Consider the following 21,721-nt stretch of genomic DNA (forward strand, 5'->3'; position numbering starts at 1 on the left):
ATTTGATGAGACAAATAACTATTAATTGACTCACATAAAAATGAAAAAGAATGATGCAAGGCTCTATAGAAATTGCAATATAGTAGTAGTACTGTTACAAAGAAAAGCCAAAAGAGAGATTTTCCGACAAGAAAAAAATTGGTTGAGGCACGGGATGATAGGGCGGGCGGTCAACTTTTGGTACTTTCTGCCAACTCGATTTCAATACTAAGTAAGCTCCTCATCGCATAAGTAAGAAAGTTCAGGTACAGAGGGTAAAGAGAGGGGTAGACGAGAGTGGAAATTGGCTTCCTTGATAATGAAACTTGTATTATTTCACAACTTTGTGATCAACAAATAGTAGTTGTACATATACATGAGCTTTATTTGTACTCTAAATACAAAATCATACTGGCCATTGATATTTGGAAGCTGTACAATTTCTTCAATCACATAATCCAATCAGCAGAGTTCTATAGAACTTCCTAAACCAATGCTTAAACAGAAGCATTGGTTTACGAAAATAACAGGGAATTTTCTGAAAGTTATATCCCTGTAATCTGTACTTCAAAATGATTTATTCAGCTGCAAATAGCCTCCACTGTTAGCTTCTTTTATATATTCGGACGACGCTGCCCGTCCGAATTCATGCACCATATTTACTGAACAAGCTTACTGCCATATTAGAAAATAACAGGAAAGTATAAGCAAAACATGGTAACAGTTAATATGAAAGTAAATGCTAACTGCCAATAAAGGGCAGGCCGGTATACGAAGCATCTCGCGTTCATGCAGGGTCCGGGGAAGTGCCGCACCCCAAGGGGTGTGATGTAGACAGTCAACCTTGATGCAAGCATCAGTGGCTGGTTCCACGGCTCGAACCTGTGACTTATAGGTCACAGAGATAACATTACCGTTGCTCCAAGGTTCCCCTTCCCTAACTGCTAATGTAATGCAAAAAAGGAATCCACATACCTTTTAAAGCTCTTTTATCTTGATCTTCTGACCAAAGAAATTCCTGTTGGATCACCACCCCATTCTTCAAATACTACCAATAGGTTTCCACTTGGTTTTAGCCATGATCTTGGAACATGGTACCTGATATTAACAGTTCCACAAAGTTACTTCAAAACAAACTGGAGTTGAATAGTACCATATTTAACTCTACTATAGTAGGAATTATGGAAATCTCTTACCATCTTTGAGAAGGTTGTCCACAATTAGTTTGACATTTCTTCTCATTGAATGTTCCAGCATAGTTGCATTTTCCACAGTCACCTTGTGCTATATATCCAGGCCAGTGGCGACCTACGCCTTCACCATTTATCCATATCTCACCTTTTCCCATACTTGCCATGTCCAAAGCTAGAGGGTCATTTCCTCCAGGCGCGTTAAATGTAGCCTGGAAAAAGTGTAATTGTACATTAACTACGTGGTTCGCGCTACAATATGTTATTCAAGATCATAAAATTGATAAAAACATGTCAATATGTTGATACGAGTTTTACCTTGTACCAAGTCAATGGCTGCTTTTGAGCCACTAGTGAACCTTTAATCCATTCAACTGAAGAACTCCCACTTAATGTATGAAGACTTAATGATTCACCTTTTAGACCAACCTGCAAAAAGCAAATTACAGATTAGTCGGGGGTATCAACACTCCATATATCGTTCATTACTCTCACATCCGAGTAGCTTCATTCTTCTCCTCAACAAAAGAACAGTCCGGTGCATGAAGTATCTTCCGTTCCCTAGGAAGGGTTGCACTCTAAGGGGGTGTGATGTAGGCAGCCTACCCTGATGCAAGCATTAGTGGCTGATTCCACTGTTCGAACCCATGACCTATAGGTCACACGGAGACAACTTATAGGTCACGGGTTCGTCTCCTCACAAAATTATATGAATATCAAGCTTTAGGGAGAGAACAGAAGCAACTAGTAAACAAACCTTGTAAGACCATCTCTGTTTTGTTAAGTCTCTTTTACCCTCATTGAGACCACTCAATGTAACTGGACCTAGAACTCCTGCATTCCACGTATCAAAATGCACGCCAACGTTCTGAAATGGTGATTTAAAACCATAGGTTAGATAAAATTTTACAATAATGGTTCAAGTTACCATTGCTAATTGAAGGGCCAGAGAAACAGGAAGTAGAAAACTAACCGGGAGACCAACAGAAACACTGAGCAGTGAAATCTTGTTAATACCAGCTCTTAATTTCACACTGCCACTATATGTAAGTTTTGGATTGTCCAATGTCCCATAAACAGTTCCTACCACAAGTGAAGAACGTATAGAGATCAAAAGGAGATAAGAATAGACTTAAAAAGCTGTAGTTTTTTAGGAAAATCACTTTGCTATATTTCCAAATAGAGTGCAGTTTGCAATACCTGATAGTTTGCCATTGATGAAGACATGCAAGACATGACCGGCCGACATAACAGTGAGATAAGGGTCCTTTCCATTCTTTAGAAATCCTTCATCAGATACTATATTTACACTGGAGAAAGTAAACACAAGATTATCAGGATATCCGGTGGCGGAACTAGGTAGTGTCAAGGGGGAACCCCCTTCGACGGAAAATTATACTGTGCAAAAAAGGTCAACTCGATGCACGAGGTATCCGGCGCTCATGCAGGGTCCGGGAAGGGCCGCACCTCAAGGGGTATGATGTAGACAGCCTATCCTAATGCAAGCATTAGTGGTTGCTTTCACGAAAAATTATATTGGTGCAAATAGAGTAAAAATGATCTTTTTGGTTATATGTGAGCTGTTGAATCCCTTGACATGAAGAAATATTCAAGTATAATCGTAAAGGAGGTTCAAAATTGCTTTAATTCATAAGTTCAAATTCTAACTATGACATCCTAGATTTTTTTTGAATCCCCTTGTATAAGTTTCTGATTCCGCTGTTGAGGATATAGGATCTGTCAAGTAAAGATGGAACAAGATAAATCATTTATAAAAGTAAGAAAATGGAAGTTACTCACTCTGTCATGTACCACAGATAGTCTGAGGAATCTCTGGTAACATTTTTCTGTTCCCATAATCCGTTGGCTGAAAGTGTATCGCTGTCATCAGCAGTCGGAGTTTCTTCATTATATGACTGCCAAGACAATCCACCACCTATTGAAGTCATCTTTATGTTCGAGCTTCGGGAGCTAACCTGCAGCATTACATAAAGGACATTACAACTTCTCCCCCTAAATGTTCATCTGTATTTTCGAAAAAAGTATTATGATTGATTTCTTTATTTGAAACTGCTTTTATTACCTTTGCAGTGTTGTAAACAGCAGTTTTGCAGTCAGGAAGAATGCTGATGGACCAAGGAGGTAGATCATATGGCTTATTTTGAAATGTGACTTTAACTGAATATTTCGAGTCGTAGTTGGATAGAAATGCAGCACAATTTCCAGATTTTGATCTATAGACATGAGCCTGTGTTGGCCACAAAAATGTAAAACAAAGTTAGAAGATAAATCAAGACGATTATTCGACCATAAACATACAATTTTCTGTATCCGACGAACCTCTTGATTACTGCCAATCTTCGTCACTATTGGATATGATGAAACTAAAGCTGGTTCGGATAGCTTAATTGCTTTATGCAAGTCTCTCAAATGTCCATATTTTGGTTCATTCAGCAGCCCTATAACATCACAAAGAGAATCGTCAAGACAAGCACGAAAAATTTGCATAAATTTTTTTCCATTATTTTCGTTTTTGTTGTGCAAATGTGAGAAGATATCGGGTTTTTATCGTACCATACTCATCTAGAGGAGCATCATAATCATAGCTAGTTGCAATGAAAAGCCCTGAAGATGTTCGGCCAAAATTCGTTCCTCCATGATACTGAAGCAACCACAGTATAAAATACAAGAACATATCAATAAGACAAATAGCTACGTTTGTATTCTAAAAAAAAAAAAAGGGCAGCCCCGGTGCACTAAGCTCCCACTATGCATGGGTCTGGGGAAGGGCCGTACCACAAGGGTCTACTGTACGCAGCCTTACCCTGCATTTCTGCAAGAGGTTGTTTCCACGACTCGAACCCGTGACCTCTTGGTCACATGACAACAACTTTACCAGTTACGTCAAGGCTCCCCTTCTATGTTTATATTCTAAGTAACAGCAAAAACTGTAACACGAAATGAAAGGTCAAGCTTACCATGTAGTAATTGAAGAATGAACCATTGTTCTGAACAAATCTTGCAACTGAAAATGCAATATCTTCAACTGGCCTTTGAGGAACTGGACCACCAAATTTTGTATACCTAAACATAGTAGAGTAGTTGAATTAAGCAACTAAAATAGGTGGTTCAGTAACATTAGCTGTTATAGTCACATATTTGACATTCTTGGAATTTACCAGCCAGTCCAGACTTCTGTCCACATTTTTGGTTTATAAGGCTTATTAGGACGAAAACCTTCGCAGTAGAATCCATTGCAAGTATCAATCTGTATCAGAATAAAAAAAAATATGAGTACTGTCATGAAGTCACTAAAACCCAGTCCTCCAAAACCTTTGTTGCTCGGATACTCCAAAATTGTCGCAGCATCCGTATCGAATCCTCAACATACGCATTACTTTTGAAGGTTCAGACACACACTCGACCGCATTTTTGAAGGATTAACATAGCTACAAACTATAGATAGATGATGCCACCATATTTATCACTGATATAGAAAAGATCCGAGTAACCAAAGGCGGATCTAGCCTTCTGACACCGGATTCAACTGAACCCATAACTTTCGGCGCGAAGCATAAGTTAATGAGTAAAAATTCACTAAAATTCCATAAATAGTAAATATGAATCCATAATATTAAAAAAATAACGGGTTTAATGGTAAAAAGGTTGAACCATATAGCTTAAATCCTGGATTCACCTTTGCTAGTAACAGCTAATGCCACCATAATTATCACTTATATAGAAAAGATTAGAAATTTTGAACTCAATTACAAGATAACTTTGTCTACTAAAACTATATTATGGGACCCATTATCATTAAATTGGAGGCAGGCAAACAGAGATAGGTAAATCTAAACATACAACGAAGATTAGCATGGCACTATGTAAGCATGACACGACCAAAAGGCACAACCTGGTGCACTAAACTCCCGCTATGCGCAAAATTCGGGGAAGGATCGGACCACAAGGGTCCATTGTACGCAGCCTTACCCTGCATTTCTGCAATAGGTTATTTCCACGGCTCGAACCCGTGACCTCCTAGGCTCCTAGTCACATGGAAGCAACAAAAAGCACAGCCTGGTGCACAAAACTCACGCTACGCGGGATTCGGGGAAGGTCAGGATCGCAAGGTCTATTATATGCTGTCTTATCCTACATTTATGCAAGAGACTATTTTCATGGCTCGAACCCGTGACCTCCTAGTCACATGGCAGCAAGAAAAATCACAGCCTGGTGCACTAAACTCACGCTACGCTGTATCCGGGAAAGATCAGGACCACAAAGGTCTATTATACGCAGTCTTATCCTACATTTATGCAAAAAACTATTTTCACGGCTCAAATCCGTAACCTCCTAGTCACATGGCAGCAATTTTACCAGTTACGTCAAGACTCCACTTCGTAAGGCTGAAACGAACAAATCGAGAAATAATCCCAAAAAAAAGAATATTATGCAATTATTTGAAATTAGGAGGAAATTGGGAAATGCTTACCACAGGATCAGGGGCATCCTCTTGTTTACACATGATCCAAGGGACTCCAGTTTTAAGACCTACAGCCATTTGAGCTGTCCATTTTGTATAAGCTTTACCAGGAGCACCAATTTCCCATTCTACTGGTCCATATTCATTTTCTATCTGCAGCATTAATTATCAAATTATATTTTTTTTCCACTAATCAAGAATTAGGAGACAAAGTACAATTAGGGGAAAATAATTCCAAAATCATTTAAAGACAAGGCATGAGCATAATTTCAAACCTGGGCAATTATTATTGGTCCTCCTTGAGGTTCAAATAATTTTTCTGACTTCATCATGTTGACTATTTTCTGTACAAATCCTTGCATAGCCACCTTCATCATAGTCAACCAGTCAATATAACAGTTCAGACTATTATTATTATTATTATTATTATTATTATTATTATTATTATTATTATTATTATTATTATTATTGTATTGTTATATCATATTTCTTAGGGTGCCATGCTTTGTGCACTAGTACTACGGCTAATGCAGTAGTAGTACTATTGCTACTGTTACTGTTTCTGCTGCTGCTACTATTTATATTTATATTTATATTCTTTACTTACGATTTTATTTTATTTTAATATTGATGATGATATGAGTTGAACTAGACGAATAGAATGAGGATTCATATCGTCAATCCCAACCTGTGTGGGACTTAGGTGAGTAGTTGTTGTGTTCAGCCCATAAAAAAGAATTAAGCTCACACTTGAAAAGGGTCGAGACATAATATAATTAAATAAAAATATACTTTTTCTAACAATTTAAACTTTTAGACGGTGCGAAAGTAAAAAACAAACCTTGAAAGGCTGATTGTCTGTTCTAAATTCCATACCAGGAATATATTTTAGCCAAACAGGGAATCCCCTGCAACCAAATAAAAAAAACAAAAACAGAGTATAAAACAGGGGAAGCTGACAAAAAATTAAAGACCAAAATCCTTTATATATTAACTTTTTTATTTTTTGTAAATTACCCAAAGTTCCATTCTGCACAAATGTAAGTGCCAATACGTAGATTGACATAAAGTCCTGCTTTTTCTACCAACTTGATGAACTTAACAAGATCATATCTCCCCTCAAAATTATACTGAAAATTCGAAATATGAAACAAAAATGATCAGATTAATATTTTGTCTTTAGATACTAATTGCAGAATAAATGTTTTTTTTTTTTACTTAAAAAAAAGTAAAGTAAATTAGTAAAGTAGAATTAAAGGAATTACTTTTCCAGGAGAAGGTTCATGCCCATTCCAGAAAACATAAGTCTCAATAACATCTAAGCCTCCATCTTTAGCTTTTTGTATAAGATCAGGCCACATCTGAAATTACCAATAACAAAAAAAAAAACAATATTTCAGAATTTTTTTTAAAAAATTTATAAGCATAAGAGAACAAATATTACAGAAATACAAGAAACACCCATTTTTCAGAATCCATAAAATGCGTAAATAAAAGATTTTTATAACCAAAAAAAACAAATTAAAGGAAACAAAATATTTGCCAAATTACAAGACATGGCCATTTATGCAAAAAAAACCATGAAAATAATAAAATGATGCTGCATAATTACCTCAGGAGTGCTTCTTGGGTAATGAATAGAACCAGAAATAAGAATTTTTCTTTTCCCATTTATAATTATAGCTCTGTCATCATAAGAAACAGTGGCTTTTACTGAAGAAAAAACCAATGAACATAATACTAAGAACAGCAGCAATAATACATTTGTTCTTAGCATTTTTTTCACATTCAACAAAAAGAGGAGAAAGAAACAGAAACAGGCGAAAGGAGCGTTAAAACCAACAAAAAGAATGACACTTTTGTCTTGTCTTTCTTCTTCTTTTCTATTGATTCTTTTGATGAGAGCAAAATATGTAAAGATATTTATACAAATATTTTAACTCAGTGTGTGTGTGTGTGTGTTTTAACTCTATGTACGTAGGTTTTGAGGGTGTTTTGGTTACGAGGGAAAGTTAAGGAAGAGATGTTGCAACTGCTTTATAAAAGAAGTAGGAGAAATGGACAACTTAGGTGGGGCACACATTTTGACTCACAACTTATTAGATTATCCGATTAATGGTTTATCTTAATGCTTTAAATTTTGATAAATTTTGAAATACAATAATTTTGTTTATTTTTACACAAGGCTAGTGTCCAGATCAACTTGCGCGCAATTAAACATAGTCGAATCTAGTGCAATAGGTTCGGGTTCATGTGAACCTAGTAATTTTTCTTTTTACTTACACTCAGGTTTTGTACGTAAAAATCCATTAATTATATAAAAATATTTAACTTGGAACTCAGTCCATTGGTCCGATTATTGTTATATATTAATTTACAATTTTATAGGAACCCATAAGCTTAAAATTCTGAATTCATTTCTGCAATTAAATTATTTAACAAGACACTTGATATATTTCACTAGCATAAATATTAAATAACTCTGTGCACCAAAATTTACATATATGGAAAACAAACTTCTATCACTTTTATTTATTTATGTAGAATAACTTTGTCTTTGAAAGGAAAATACTTCAATTATGAAAAGGGATGCACTTTCTTTCTTCTTTTGGGTGTGCATCCTTTAATTTGGTTATTTTTGTAATACATCCTTTTTTTCTCATAAAGAAATGAAAAGCATATTTTCTTATAAAGGAAAGAAAGAAAGAGAAAATAATTGAAGTAGCTGTGGTTTCTTTACGAAAGGAAAATTATAATGAGGGGTAATATTGTGTAAATATAAAATATTGCTTGAAAAGCTTAACTAATTGCAAAGTTTTTGCGCTAAAGTTGAGATACTGTTGTAGCAACAAGAGGTATATTTAATCAAATTTATCCTTTAATAATATATTGACTTGGTAATAAGTACCTTAATGGCTTTAATTTCATTTACTCAATAACTGCCTACTCTCATGCCATAAATTTTTAGTTAATATTTTGAAAGTTAAATGGAGTGTCACGTAATGGAATTAATTGTAAATTATAGAACGTGTTATTTAATTATATTGAGTTTAATTGTATAGTATTTATAACTTAAATTCAGTTATATATCGGATATAATATGTTATAAAGCTAGTATTGTCCTTGCTAGGCGAGCGATTTGGTTGGAGTGATCATCTTTTCCTTTTCTTTTTCTTTTTTTTTTTTTTAATTTTTCGCCCGTTGTTTGGTATTCATTTTGGACTTCTGACTAATCAGAATTCACGGTACATAAGGCACATGAAAAGGAGAAAAGCTCCCTACCAGGTATTTTTATCCTAGGTTCAAACTCGATAATTTCTAATTAAGAGCGGAGGGATCTTATCCATCTCACCACGACGCTAGTGGTGGACTGGTGGTTGGAGCGATCTTCTCATGCATACCTAAAATAAATTATTGGAAGTCTAAAAGATTAAATTATGTGGATGTATTTTGGAAATAACTTGTGCTATTCAAATTCTAACTCAAAAGTTCAAGGAAAAGTTCCAAATAATAACGTACATATTGTTGAGACAGAGGGCTTTATGTGATTTTTATACAACTGAAAGTTCCATTTCTTGTTATTCAACATGATCCACAAATCGACACTTTCTTTTTTTTCATTTTTCTTTATTGTGGGGTATCAGAAAAAAAATTAGTGGCTTATAATGATATAAAGAAACAATAATTTATCACTAGATATCAAGGCATATACTAGCATTTGTGTAAAAATTCATATCTATCAATAATTATTAGGAATTATAAATTGGGAAGAGACAAAAATTATAGGATAGCTGGACATGAAATAGAATTAATAGAACTAGAAAAAATATCTTAAGCACCAAGGGTTGTGGTGGTAGGGAACGGTTAACCAGAGATTTCGGGTCCAACCATAAAAATAGAAAAATAATTGGTAGGAAATTGTTCTTCCTTTAACGAGGCTCACAGTATGAATCTGGATTAAGAATCCTAAAGGGTATATCAGACATTGGACGGAAAAACAAAAAAAGATACTAACATGTTTTAATTTTAATCAACCTTTTTCTATTTTTCTCTCTCTCTCTTTTTTTTTTTTTCGTTATCTTTTTTCCTCATCTTTAATTTGTTCTTTCCTTTTAGGTCCATTCCTATAAGCTCTCATTGAAACACAAGAAAAAAGACAAAGCAAACATAATGGTCCCAAGTCTGAATCCTTAAGAATGTAAGGCGTACAAGGGATGAAGACATCATGTTATTTCACAACCAAAGCCAAAGCAAACTCACAACTTTCAATGACTTCGTGCGAAATCCGGTAAACGAACAAATAGGTGGTCTTTCCAGAAATGTTAAACAAAAGTTCAGTGTGCGTGATATATCATTGTACCCATTGTTAGCCTTAAGGGCCTATATATCATCATAGGAGTTGTTCCTAGGAAAGATTATAGTTCGGAAAGCGAGGATATTCACACCTAACATACTATTTTCTGTCACTAACGTTGATGATCCAGCTCTTTTGAACCTAGATTCATAATTTAAGCCTTTCAAAACTTCAAATGCGCAATTCAATTAGGGGTGGAATTGCATTTTATTACTGTAAGGGATCTCAAGTTCGAACCTTAAGAATATTTTTTTTTAATAAGAAGCGTTTCCCCTTTAATATGTCCTATGCAGTACAAATCCAAATTTTAGTGATCATTTTATTAATTTTCGTTTGTGTAGTCTACCTGCCACTTTTAACCAATAAAACTCAGCAAATTTACCACCATCCCATTAACCTTTCAGCATTTTTTTTTTTTGAAAAAAAGAAAAAAATTTAGAGGGTTTAAAAGTGAAAGAATGGGAAATGTGCTTTCTTTTTAAACTTTACGTTCTTCTTATGCTCGACTTTTGTAATCAAATTGATGGTGACAATAAAAATACTAATTAGGAAATCAATGAGATATATTAAAACATCTTACCCAAACTTTTTTTTATTTGATATTACAAGAAATTTTATCCGGAAGAAGCGTACAAATTTTATACTCTATTAATTTTTTTATTTTTTTTAATATATATGTTCAGATGAAAGAGCTAACAGTCGGTGAGCTTTTCTCCAGAACCGACTTTCACTCTCTCTTCTTCGATGTTCTCTGAGCTCAAATATCGCGCATCAATGGCGTGATTTAATATTGTAACGACCCGGCCGGTCATTTTGAGCTCTAGCGCGTCGTGCAACAGTTTGAGGCCATGAGCAGCTTCACTTAAGGTATTATGACTTGTACGCATGGTCGGAATTAAATTTCGGGAAGTTCGGAGTTGATTTGGAAAAAGAATTCTCATTTCGGAAGTTTTAAGTTGAAAGAATTGACTGAGATTGGATTTTTGAGAAAACGACCTCGGAATCGGGATTCGAAGGTTCCAGCAGGTTCGTATGATAATTTCGGACTTGGGCGTATGTCCGGATCGGGTTTTGGAAGACCCGAGAACATTTCGGCATCTATTGTGAAAGTTAGCATTTTTGGAAGAATTTCATAAGTTTGGGTTGAAGTGCATTTCAGTGTTATCAATGTCCGTTTGGGATTTCGAGTCTGGGAATAGCTCCGTATGATAATTCTGGTGTTGGGAGCGCGATCGGAAGTGAATTCGGAGGTCCGTGGGTCATTTTGGAGTCATTTGGCTAAATATAGAAATTTGAAGGTTTTTGAGGAGTTTGACCGGAAGTGGACTTTTTGATATCGGGGTCGGAATCCAATTCCGGAAGTTGGAGTAGGTCCGTAATGTCGAAAGTGACTTGTGTGCAAAATTTGAGATCAACCGGACGTGCTTTGATAGGTTTCGACATCGAATGTAGAAGTTTGAAGTCTAAAGTTCATTAAGCTTGTATTGGGGTATGATTTATGATTTCGATGTTGTCTGATGTTATTTAAGGCCTTAAGCAGGTCCATGTTATGTTATGGGACTGGTTTGTGTGATTGGACGGTGCCCCGGGGGCCTCGGGTGTGTTTCGGGGTGGTTTTGGATCATTTCGTGCTGTTTTGCAATAGCTGATGCTGGTGTCTGGTGTTGTTCTTCGCGTTTGCGAGGATCCTCCCGCGTTCAGAAAGAAGGATTTGGCTTCAGGGACTCTGTTCTTTGCGTTCGCGAAGTGATCCTCGCGATCGTGAAGAAGGAAATCTCTGTTGCACAGGTCTGACTTTGGAGGCTCATATCTTGCAATCTGTAAGGAATTTGGAGATGATCCAAAAATAAAAGTTGTAGCCCTTTGTGTCTAGTTTTCAGAAAAGTAAACCATTTAGAATTTGATTTGTGTACAAAAAGTTATGGCTGGTATACTACAAGCTATCCGGAAAGATAAAGAAAAAATTTGTGTTGCACAGGGCTGCCTTTGGAAGCTTATATCTCAAAATCTACAAGGAATTGGGAGATGACCAAAACAAGAAAGTTGTAGATCTTGGTGTCTAGTTAAAAAACCTTAAACCATTTGTCATTTGAAGTTCTATACAAAAAGTTATGGCCATTAAACTAGAGGTTGTCTGAGAAGAGTTTGGAAAATGGTTTTTGGGAATTTTCTTCTTCGCGAACGCGATGGGAGGTCTCGCGAACGCGAAGAAGAGTCGTCTGGGCAGTGTATAAGTGTAAAGAAATGGGTTTGGCTCATTTCATCTCATTTCTTCCATGGGAGCCGACCTAGGAGCGATTTTGGAGCTCTATTTTCATCATCCATGTCAAGGTAAGTGATTCCCACCTATTGCAAGTCAATTACTTGGATTATATCTAGATTTTAACATGGAAAATCATGTAAATTAGTAGAAATTTTGGGATTTTGAAGAAAACCTAGGAAATTTGTATTCTTGGATTTTGACCACGATTTTGGACATGAAATTGAGAGCTAATTATATATTTGAGTTCGTGAGGTTCAGTCGAAATTTTTTGGAATCCGGGTACGTGGGCCCGAGGGCGATTTTGTCAACCTTTCAAGCGGAGTTGGGATTTTATATAAATTGAATTGTTATGAGTATTAGGGTGTATTTTCATTGGTTTGCCCGTTATTTGGTTAGTTTTGGAGCGTTGGGCATCGGTTTGAGTGTCGGAAGGGGCTTGGAAGCCGGTTATTGGACTTCGGAGCGAGGTAAGTCTCCTTTATAACCTTCTAAGAGGGAATTGTCCCCATAGGTGAAATAATTGGTTATGTGCTCCTATTTGTGGGGTCTACGTATGCACGAGGTGACGAGAGTCCGTGCGTAGCTACAATTATGTTTAAGTCCGGGTAGTCTAGGACCCAAAAGCATGCTATACCTAAAATATTTGTAATCTTATTGACAACTGAAATTGCCTAAATCATATCAAATTAGTAAAAGAATTTCTAAAAAGGGTTAAACCTCATTTTCTTAAATCGTTAAAAGAGAATCGACTTTTCCTTGGATAAATGTTTCTTGATGAATTCTTAATTGACTGTTTGAATGTGTGTATTTATGAGTACCTGCGTCGCACGTATGATTCGCGAGCAGGGTAACTCTATTATTTATATTTGACCGCGTCGCACGTATGATTCGCGAGCGGGGTAATAGATGCATCTATGGTTCGCGCCATTCGACCCTCTACCAGTGCACAGTTTAAATATTGTTGGATCGGGCCCTACGACCTTGGCATGATTTGTGCATGCTTGTAATGCTTGCTTGAGATTTAAAAATTGATATTGCCTCCCTGGTCTGAGATAAATTGATAAATAATGGATTATGAATTTGGAGACTTCTAAATATAAAAAAAGAATGTCTACTTGTTTCTTGACTTACTTGAGTTACTGCCGTTTTTAATAAATCTATGATCATTCGCATTATTGATATATTATTATTGGACCCCTAGTAAGTATCAAAGTCGACCTCTCGTCTCTACTTCTTCGAGATTAGACGGGATACTTACTAAGTACACGTTGTTTTCGTACTCATGCTACACTTGCTATGCATTTTTGTTGCACAGGCACATGTATCTCTAGTGGCCTAGTGGGCGTAGCGGCATGGTTGACACGGAGACTTAGGTGAGCTGCACTTCTCGAGATGACCCGCAGCCAGCAGAGTCTCTTTCAGATTACTGTATTTATTTTCTGTCCAATTTGTATTCCGGACGGTTATTGTACCATATTGTTTCCTAGAAATTGCTCATGCACTTGTGACACCGGGTTCTGAGATTATTCAGTAATTTAAAATTGTTAAGGGTATCATTATTTATTCAGTGGAATTTATTATGTATTGTTTAAATGTATAAAAGAAGTCATTTCAGAAATATCTTAAACGAGAAGTTACTAGTTATTTGGTGTTGGCTTGCCCGACAATGGTGTCCGGCGCCATCACGACCCTTAGTGGATTTTGGGTCGTGACAACATGGTGTCAGAGAACTAGGTTCACTTAGGTCTCACCAGTCATGAGCAAGTCTAGTAGAGTCTTGCGGATTGGTACGGAGACGTCTGTACTTATCTTCGGGAGGCTACAAGGCTGTTAGGATCACTTCCCTTCTTGATTCCTCATCATGCGGTTTGATTCCTTTGAGGCTTATGCCTTTGCTTATTTCCTACTCAATCTTATGCGACGTGAAGCGCTTGCTATATTGATCGAGAATTGAGAATTTGTAATGGTACTTCAGATATGGTGCGGGATGTTCCTCCCTGCGTATTTGATTGGGCTATTGTCGTTGCCTTGCGAAAGGCCGTTCTGTCGTTTCTGCTCAGTATCAGTATTACCTAAGGTTTTGAGATTTGGCATTAATTGTTATGACGATTCGTGCGTTGCTATCGCACAGTATTGGTGTAATGGTAGGATGTTTGTCTACGCGTTGAAGCAGTGAATGACTTGGAAGAATGTTTACTCAATGCAAGATTCAGAGATTCAGAATTTTATTTCCGGCAGAGGAAAGGCAATCTGGCTATGAATGTTCAAGTTTGGTTTGATGGAGTAACAAGACTTGGTATTTTCGAGCGTGGTGGAATTTTCATCTTTGATGTGGTGTCATTGTCCTTGTTGAATACGTTAAGTTCGCTGGTATTATGGTTTTCTTCAATTCGCCTTTGGGCAGAGTACCATATGGGTTCTGTTGTAGGATGACTACACTCCTTGAGAAAAGTTTAGAGTGATTTGGGATTCATGGTGGACAGTGACTAGGTCTACGAGCTTAATTTGAAATATTGGCTAGCATAACGGCGGGAGATTTGATATGACGGAAAGGAGCTGCTTGATATGAAGAAGGATACAACATGACTTTGAATTGGAAGATATTGTCGCATATTTAGTTGATGTCCACGAGGAGTGAATGGACTTGTGCAGCTGGTGAATGAACACAGGCTCAGATGGGTTATCTCCTATGCGCAGGTCAGCGGTCGCGTGGTTGGTGAAGCTCCTGCGAAGGATTTTACTGGCTATCCGGTAAGAGGTCTTATATGTGAATGTTGCTAGAGATTCAGAGTGTTCATGAAATGCTAACGGAAGGATTTCGAGGAATCTGGCGGTTTAATTGCGCAAGTTCATGTCAATAAGAGATAAAGAATCTTGGTGGGTTCCAAAGTTGTGTAATAGTGGCTTCAAGCTAAGTGGGAGAGTCCCGCCGCCTTCGGTTGGATTGCCTGGTCGCCTATTTGTGAGATTTCTAGTTATCGGCAAATTGATGGGTTACTGCGACTAAGGAAAGAGAATATCAGTGGTAATTTGAGCAAAGGAATTGAAGAATGTGTTCTATAATTGGCATCATCGATTCATGTTCAGGCTTTGGGAAGACTCAGGAATTATGCTTCGCGTAAAAGTGAGTTGCAAGGAAGTTGATTCGGCCGGGTGCTTCATTGAGAGGGTGGTCATGTGCTAGCGGAGCCTTGCAGTTGATTATATTTGGGACCAAGTCAGAGTGGGTGACTCTCAATAACGGTCCTAGTGGTTTCAAAGGTTAAGGTGTGGTGCCTAAGGGTTTCTGGTTGAGTATAGAGCTTTTGCAGCAGATTATGATAAGAAGCTTGGAGTGTTCTGTGTTATCTTCGGTCTGCGGTATAAATTGAGAGGAATGGGAGAAAATGACTTCGGATTCATAGAGGAATTATCAGAATGGGTGTACCAGTTAAGGTTGCGAATATGCGCATAAGGAGGGTATGAGATGGTCAGTGGGAATTGAGACAGCGTGGTCTCGTGAAATAAGGTCACTCAAGATGAGCGCGAATTTGGGTTCGTGATGTTTTGAATGGGGCTACTATTATTCCTAAGCCAAGCCCAGAGTAAATTGGAAGAAGTAAAAATAGTCAGCAATGGTTGAATTGGTATAATGATGGCAACGATTAGTTCCTTCAGCGTGTTAAGTTATACACATGATTACAGTAATGCGTGCGAGGTTTGACAGTCGCCGTAATTGATTTTATTTGGAGGCTTTCGAGTATTATGGCCTATTATGTGCAGATGGATCCCGGAAGAGTTATGGTGGTTTAGACCACTACTTGAGGTTGGTATTTTCTGCGGTTATGAGAATTTAGTCACGGGTTGTAATGGTTCTCTTGAAATAAGTTAAGTAAAAGGCTTCTATATGATGAAGTGTTTACCCTATTAGTGGTTCAGGAGTTATGATGAAATTCTTGTACTCTTGCGCATTGTCATGATTAAGTGTCGTGAGTAGCATGGGATTTGGAGGTTGAGAATAAAGGTTGCAGTTCGGTGTTGACAAGGAGGTCATGGGCTCGGATGAGCAGGAAAAGAATTTAGATGTTTAGAGTAAGCTGGTATTATCTTCAGAGTCACTTGAGATCAGTCATGAGTAAGAGGTTTTGTGTATTGACTTGCGGATCCTTGATTCACTTTGCAGCATTTGTATGGCTGGTGGTATGGATGTGCATACTTGTTACCTGGTGTAGAAGGCCATGGGAGCATATCCCACGGAAAGATTGTAGAAGTGTGACGTGTAGTCACTTAATTGATTGAGGATTTAAACCAAGTATGGAGATTGTGGTACTATCGCTAATTGAGAATTTATGCCTGAAGGGCGCTCGGTTCATTTGGTTGTGGAATGTGGAAGGTTGTTCCGGATTGGACGGTTGTTCTAGTGTGTTATGGGAAAAAGGGGGTTATTATGGACCCAGGAAAGATTATTGGCCTAGTTTGGTACGATTAGAATCCGCTTGAGGTCTATGAATGGACTTAAATGTGAATATGGGCTCTATATCAGGCCGGATGTGTTCATTTCAGCATAGCGCTCCTTATGGAAAAGTATTCGGACGTTGGATGTTATTTCGTCGTCGGCCATTTTATGTAATGCTATATTGTGCCGTGTAAGTTGTGAAATGTCTTGATAAATTTCTTGTGTGTTGAGGTTCCGCGTAGCGATGGTGTTATGTGAGCAGGATGGCTCTTGAGATTCAGATCATATATTGCACTTCAGTTGAGCTTGAGTTTTGTAGCTTATGGCGCTATCTGTCTCCCCAGGGATGGTATTATGCACTTAGCGCGCTTGTGGCTGATATTCGGTATTTTGTAGTAAGGAGCTATTTTGCTCGGCGTGTATCTTCTTATGTGAATTTTATGTGTGGATCGGGTGGCACGCCTCCACGGGTATGTTGTTTGGATCGGGTTACAAGCCGCGACAGTGTGATGTTGAGTACAGTTTCCTATATCTGTTTTTGTGTGTTTTGTTTCCCATTTTCTGAGGAAAGTTCATATTAGTTGCGTGAGTTGAGTAGTCCCCTCCAAAGTTCGTTTTCCTTATGTATCACGTTCGAACTTGTGGCTTATTGGCACGTTGTGGCATCATATGGGACTTTTGATCATGACCGGGGTGGCTTATTACCTGAGCAGTTCGTACTGGGTGAGACGAGATTATTGGATCTAGGATCAGTGCAGTCGGATTTGATGAAGTATATTAAAGAGCAAAGATCATTATTTGGTTCAGAATGAGGTAACAGTTCTTGTCAGAAGTATAGACTCACTGATTTGTTGACTCGGCAGTTGGTTATGAATTTCTACACATCTCTTCTGTCGTGACAGTATTGCAAGAGTTGGAACAAGACTTATATATATTATGAGGTGCATTGTGAGCATCAGATTCGAGGAATGTCGGTTATTATGATCAGAGAATGTTATTATGGTCCTGTGGATGATGTGGTGCATGGTGAGAATTCAGCAAAGGCATGCCGTCATGTTCTGGTACCTCGCGTAGTGACTGATACGGTGTTCATATATTGGAAGTAGGCCTGGAAGAGAATTCCGGATGTTGGAAGTGGGCTCTAAGCTTATTTGCTTGAATAAAAGGGAATATATTCGGAATTGATCAAGCTAATGTGCTCAACTAGGTTGTAGTAGCACGGGTAGGTGCACGAGGTGTTAAACAGTGATTTTGGACAACTCCAGCGCAGTTCTTAGCACGTTCGAGGACGACGTATGTTTAAGTGGGAGAGAATGTAACGACCCGACCGGTCGTTTTGAGCTCTAGCGCGTCGTGCAAAAGTTTGAGGCCATGAGCAGCTTCACTTCAGGTATTATGACTTGTACGCATGGTCGGAATTGAATTTCGGGAAGTTCGGAGTTGATTTGGAAAAAGAATTCTCATTTCGGAAGTTTTAAGTTGAAAGAATTGACTGAGATTGGATTTTTCAGTAAACGACCTCGGAATCGGGATTCAAAGGTTCCAGCAGGTTCGTATGATAATTTCGGACTTGGGCGTATGTCCGGATCGTGTTTTGGAAGACCCGAGAACATTTCGGCACCTATCGTGGAAGTTAGCATTTTTGGAAGAATTTCATAAGTTTGGGTTGAAGTGCATTTCAGTGTTATCAATGTCCGTTTGGGATTTCGAGTCCGGAATAGCTTCGTATGGTGATTCTGGTGTTGGGAGCGCGATCGGAAGTGAATTCGGAGGTCCGTGGGTCATTTTGGAGTCATTTGGCTAAATATAGAAATTTGAAGGTTTTTGAGAAGTTTGACCGGAAGTGGAATTTTTGATATCGGGGTCGGAATCCAATTCCGGAAGTTGGAGTAGGTCCGTAATGTCGAATGTGACTTGTGTGCAAAATTTGAGATCAATCGGACGTGATTTGATAGGTTTCGACATCGAATGTAGAAGTTTGAAGTTCTAAAGTTTATTAAGCTTGAATTGGGGTGCGATTCATGATTTCGATGTTGTTTGATGTGATTTGAGGCCTCGAGCAGGTCCGTGTTATGTTATGGGACTGGTTTGTGTGATTGGACGGTGCCCCGGGGGCCTCGGGTGTGTTTCGGGGTGGTTTCGGATCATTTCGGGCTGTTTTGCAATAGCTGATGCTGGTGTCTTGTGTTGTTCTTCGCTTTCACGAGGATCCTCCCGCGTTCGTGAAGAAGGATTTGACTTCAGGGACTCTGTTCTTCGCGTTCGCGAAGTGATCCTCGCGTTCGTGAAGGAGGAAATCTCTGTTGCACAGGTCTGACTTTGGAGGCTCATATCTCGCAATCTGTAAGGAATTTGGAGATGATCCAAAAATGAAAGTTGTATCCCTTTGTGTCTAGCTTTCAGAAAAGTAAACCATTTAGCATTTGGATTTGTGTACAAAAAGTCATGGCTGGTACACTACAGGCTGTCCGGAAAGATAAGGAAGAAATTTGTGTTGCACAGGGCTGCCTTTGGCCGCTTATATCCCAAAATCTATAAGGAACTGGGAGATGACCAAAACAAGAAAGTTTTAGATCTTGGTTTCTAGTTTACAAAACATTAAACCATTTTTCATTTGAAGTTTTGTACAAAAAGTTATGGCCATTATACTAGAGGTTGTTTGAGAAGAGTTTGGAAAATGGTTTTTGGGAATTTTCTTCTTCGCGAACGCGATGGGGGGTCTCGCGAACGCGAAGAAGAGTCGTCTGGGCAGTGTATAAGTGTAAAGAAATGGGTTTGGCTCATTTCATCTCATTTCCTCCATGGGAGCCGACCTAGGAGCGATTTTGGAGCTCCATTTTCATCATCCATGTCAAGGTAAGTGATTCCCACCTATTGCAAGTTAATTACTTGGATTATATCTAGATGTTAACATGGAAAATCATGTAAATTAGTAGAAATTTTGGGATTTTGAAGAAAACCTAGGAAATTTGTATTCTTGGATTTCGACCACGATTTTGGACATGAAATTGAGAGCCAGTTATATATTTGAGTTCGTGAGGTTAAGGGTAAACTTCATCTTTGAAAAATTTTGGAATCCGGGCACGTGGGCCCGAGGGCGATTTTGTCAACTTTTCGAGTGGAGTTGGGATTTTATATAAATTGAATTGTTATGAGTATTAGGGTGTATTTTCATTGGTTTGCCCGTTATTCGGTTAGTTTTGGAGCATTGGGGCATCGGTTGGAGTCGTCGGAAGGGGCTTGGAAGCCGGTTATTGGACTTCGGAGCGAAGTAAGTCTCCTTTCTAACCTTGTATGAGGGAATATTCCCCATAGGTAAAATAATTGGTTATGTGCTCCTATTTGTGGGGTCTACGTACGCACGAGGTGACGAGAGTCCGTGCGTAGCTACTATTATGTTTAAGTCCTGGTGGTCTAGGACCAAAAGCATGCTATACCTGAAATATTTGTAATATTATTGACAATTGAAATTGCCTAAATCATATCGAATTAGTTAAAGAATTTCTAAAAAGGGTTAAACCTCATTTTCTTAAATCGTTAAAAGAGAATCGACTTTTCCTTGGATAAATGTTTCTTGATGAATTCTTAATTGACTGTTTGAATGGGTGTATCTATGAGTACCTGCGTCGCACGTATGATTCGCGAGCGGGGTAACTCTATTATTTATATTTGACCGCGTCGCACGTATGATTCGTGAGCGGGGTAATAGATGCATCTATGGTTCGCGCCATTCGATCCTCTGGCAGTGCACAGTTTAAATATTGTTGGATCGGTCCGTACGACCTGGGCATGATTTGCGCATGCTTGTAATGCTTGCTTGAGATTTACAAATTGATATTGCCTCCCTGGTCTGAGATAAATTGATAAGTAATGGATTATGAATTTGGAGACTTCTAAATATAAAAAAAGAATGTCTACTTGTTTCTTGACTTACTTGAGTTACTGCCGTTTTTAATAAATCTATGATCATTCGCATTATTGATATATTATTATTGGACCCCTAGTAAGTGTCAAAGTCGACCTCCCGTCTCTACTTCTTCGAGATTAGACGGGATACTTACTGAGTACACGTTATTTTCGTACTCATGCTACACTTGCTGTGCATTTTTTTTGCACAGGCACATGTATCTCTAGTGGCCTAGTGGGCATAGCGGCATGGTTGACACGGAGACTTAGGTAAGCTGCCCTTCTCGAGACGACCCGCAGCCAGCAGAGTCTCTTTCAGATTACTGTATTTATTTTCTGTCCAATTTGTATTCCGGACGTTTATTGTACCATATTGTTTCCTAGAAATTGCTCATGCACTTGCGACACCGGATTCTAGGATTATTCAGTAATTTAAAATTGTTAAGGGTATCATTATTTATTCAGTGGAATTTATTATGTATTGTTTAAATGTATAAAAGAAGTGATTTCAGAAATATCTAAAACGAGAAGTTACTAGTTATTTGGTGTTGGCTTGCCCGACAATGGTGTTCGGCGCCATCACGACCCTTAGTGGATTTTGGGTTGTGACAAATATGGTATCAGAGCGTGAGTAAATCGGTTAGAGCTCAGTTTGATTGCTAGCTTCTTAAATCTAGAAAGGCTATCTTCGTTCAAATTGGAGAAAGTTAGCTGTTTTTTCAGAAGCTTTGAAGCTCAACAATGGCGACATTAGACATTGATAATCCTAGGCATCCTCTCTTTCTACAGACAATCCTAGTAATGTAATCATCTCGATTCAGCTGAAAGGAACTGAGAACTATTCATTTTGGAGCAAAGCGATGGTGATAGCATTGCGAGCAAAGCGGAAGCTAGGGTTCATTGATGGAACTTGTACGAAATGTCAATTCACTGATGATCAAAGAGAAAATTGTGAGCGAGTCAATGCAACAGTCCTAACATGGATAATGAACACTGTCTCACCAGATCTGATTACTGGAATTGTCTATGCTGATAATGCTCATAAAGTTTGGCTAGATTTGGAGGATCGTTTCAACAAGGTTAATGGATCTAGAGTCTACAACCTTCAGCG

The 21,721-nt window shown here is 38.1% G+C and overlaps 1 protein-coding gene across 1 annotated transcript; it reads right to left on the reverse strand.

Moving 5' to 3' along the window:
- Nucleotides 1-273: 273 nt before the first annotated feature.
- LOC109215107 (beta-galactosidase-like) lies at nucleotides 274-7,657 on the reverse strand. Its single transcript, XM_019379125.1, has 19 exons — nucleotides 7,265-7,657; nucleotides 6,918-7,013; nucleotides 6,670-6,782; nucleotides 6,494-6,560; nucleotides 5,928-6,020; nucleotides 5,662-5,805; nucleotides 4,349-4,437; nucleotides 4,148-4,253; nucleotides 3,744-3,831; nucleotides 3,510-3,628; nucleotides 3,253-3,417; nucleotides 2,970-3,145; nucleotides 2,370-2,479; nucleotides 2,143-2,252; nucleotides 1,927-2,037; nucleotides 1,488-1,598; nucleotides 1,176-1,381; nucleotides 955-1,077; nucleotides 274-654 (listed from the first exon to the last, which is right to left on the reverse strand). The coding sequence occupies exons 1-18, from the start codon at nucleotides 7,427-7,429 to the stop codon at nucleotides 969-971; spliced, it is 2,178 nt and encodes a 725-aa protein (XP_019234670.1). The 5' UTR covers nucleotides 7,430-7,657; the 3' UTR covers nucleotides 274-654; nucleotides 955-968.
- Between the last annotated feature and the right edge of the window lie 14,064 nt (nucleotides 7,658-21,721).

The sequence above is a fragment of the Nicotiana attenuata genome, unplaced genomic scaffold (assembly GCF_001879085.1).
Source record: "Nicotiana attenuata strain UT unplaced genomic scaffold, NIATTr2, whole genome shotgun sequence".
Taxonomy (NCBI): Eukaryota; Viridiplantae; Streptophyta; class Magnoliopsida; order Solanales; family Solanaceae; genus Nicotiana; species Nicotiana attenuata.

Excerpts from the sequence above, each read along its gene's own strand:
- LOC109215107 (XM_019379125.1), bottom strand. The coding sequence starts at position 7,429 with ATGCTAAGAACAAATGTATTATTGCTGCTGTTCTTAGTATTATGTTCA. Across the intron at positions 4,438-5,661 it reads AGGATGCCCCTGATCCTGTG|ATTGATACTTGCAATGGATT; the intron begins GTAAGCATTTCC and ends ATTCTGATACAG. Across the intron at positions 3,418-3,509 it reads AGATTGGCAGTAATCAAGAG|GCTCATGTCTATAGATCAAA; the intron begins GTTCGTCGGATA and ends TGGCCAACACAG.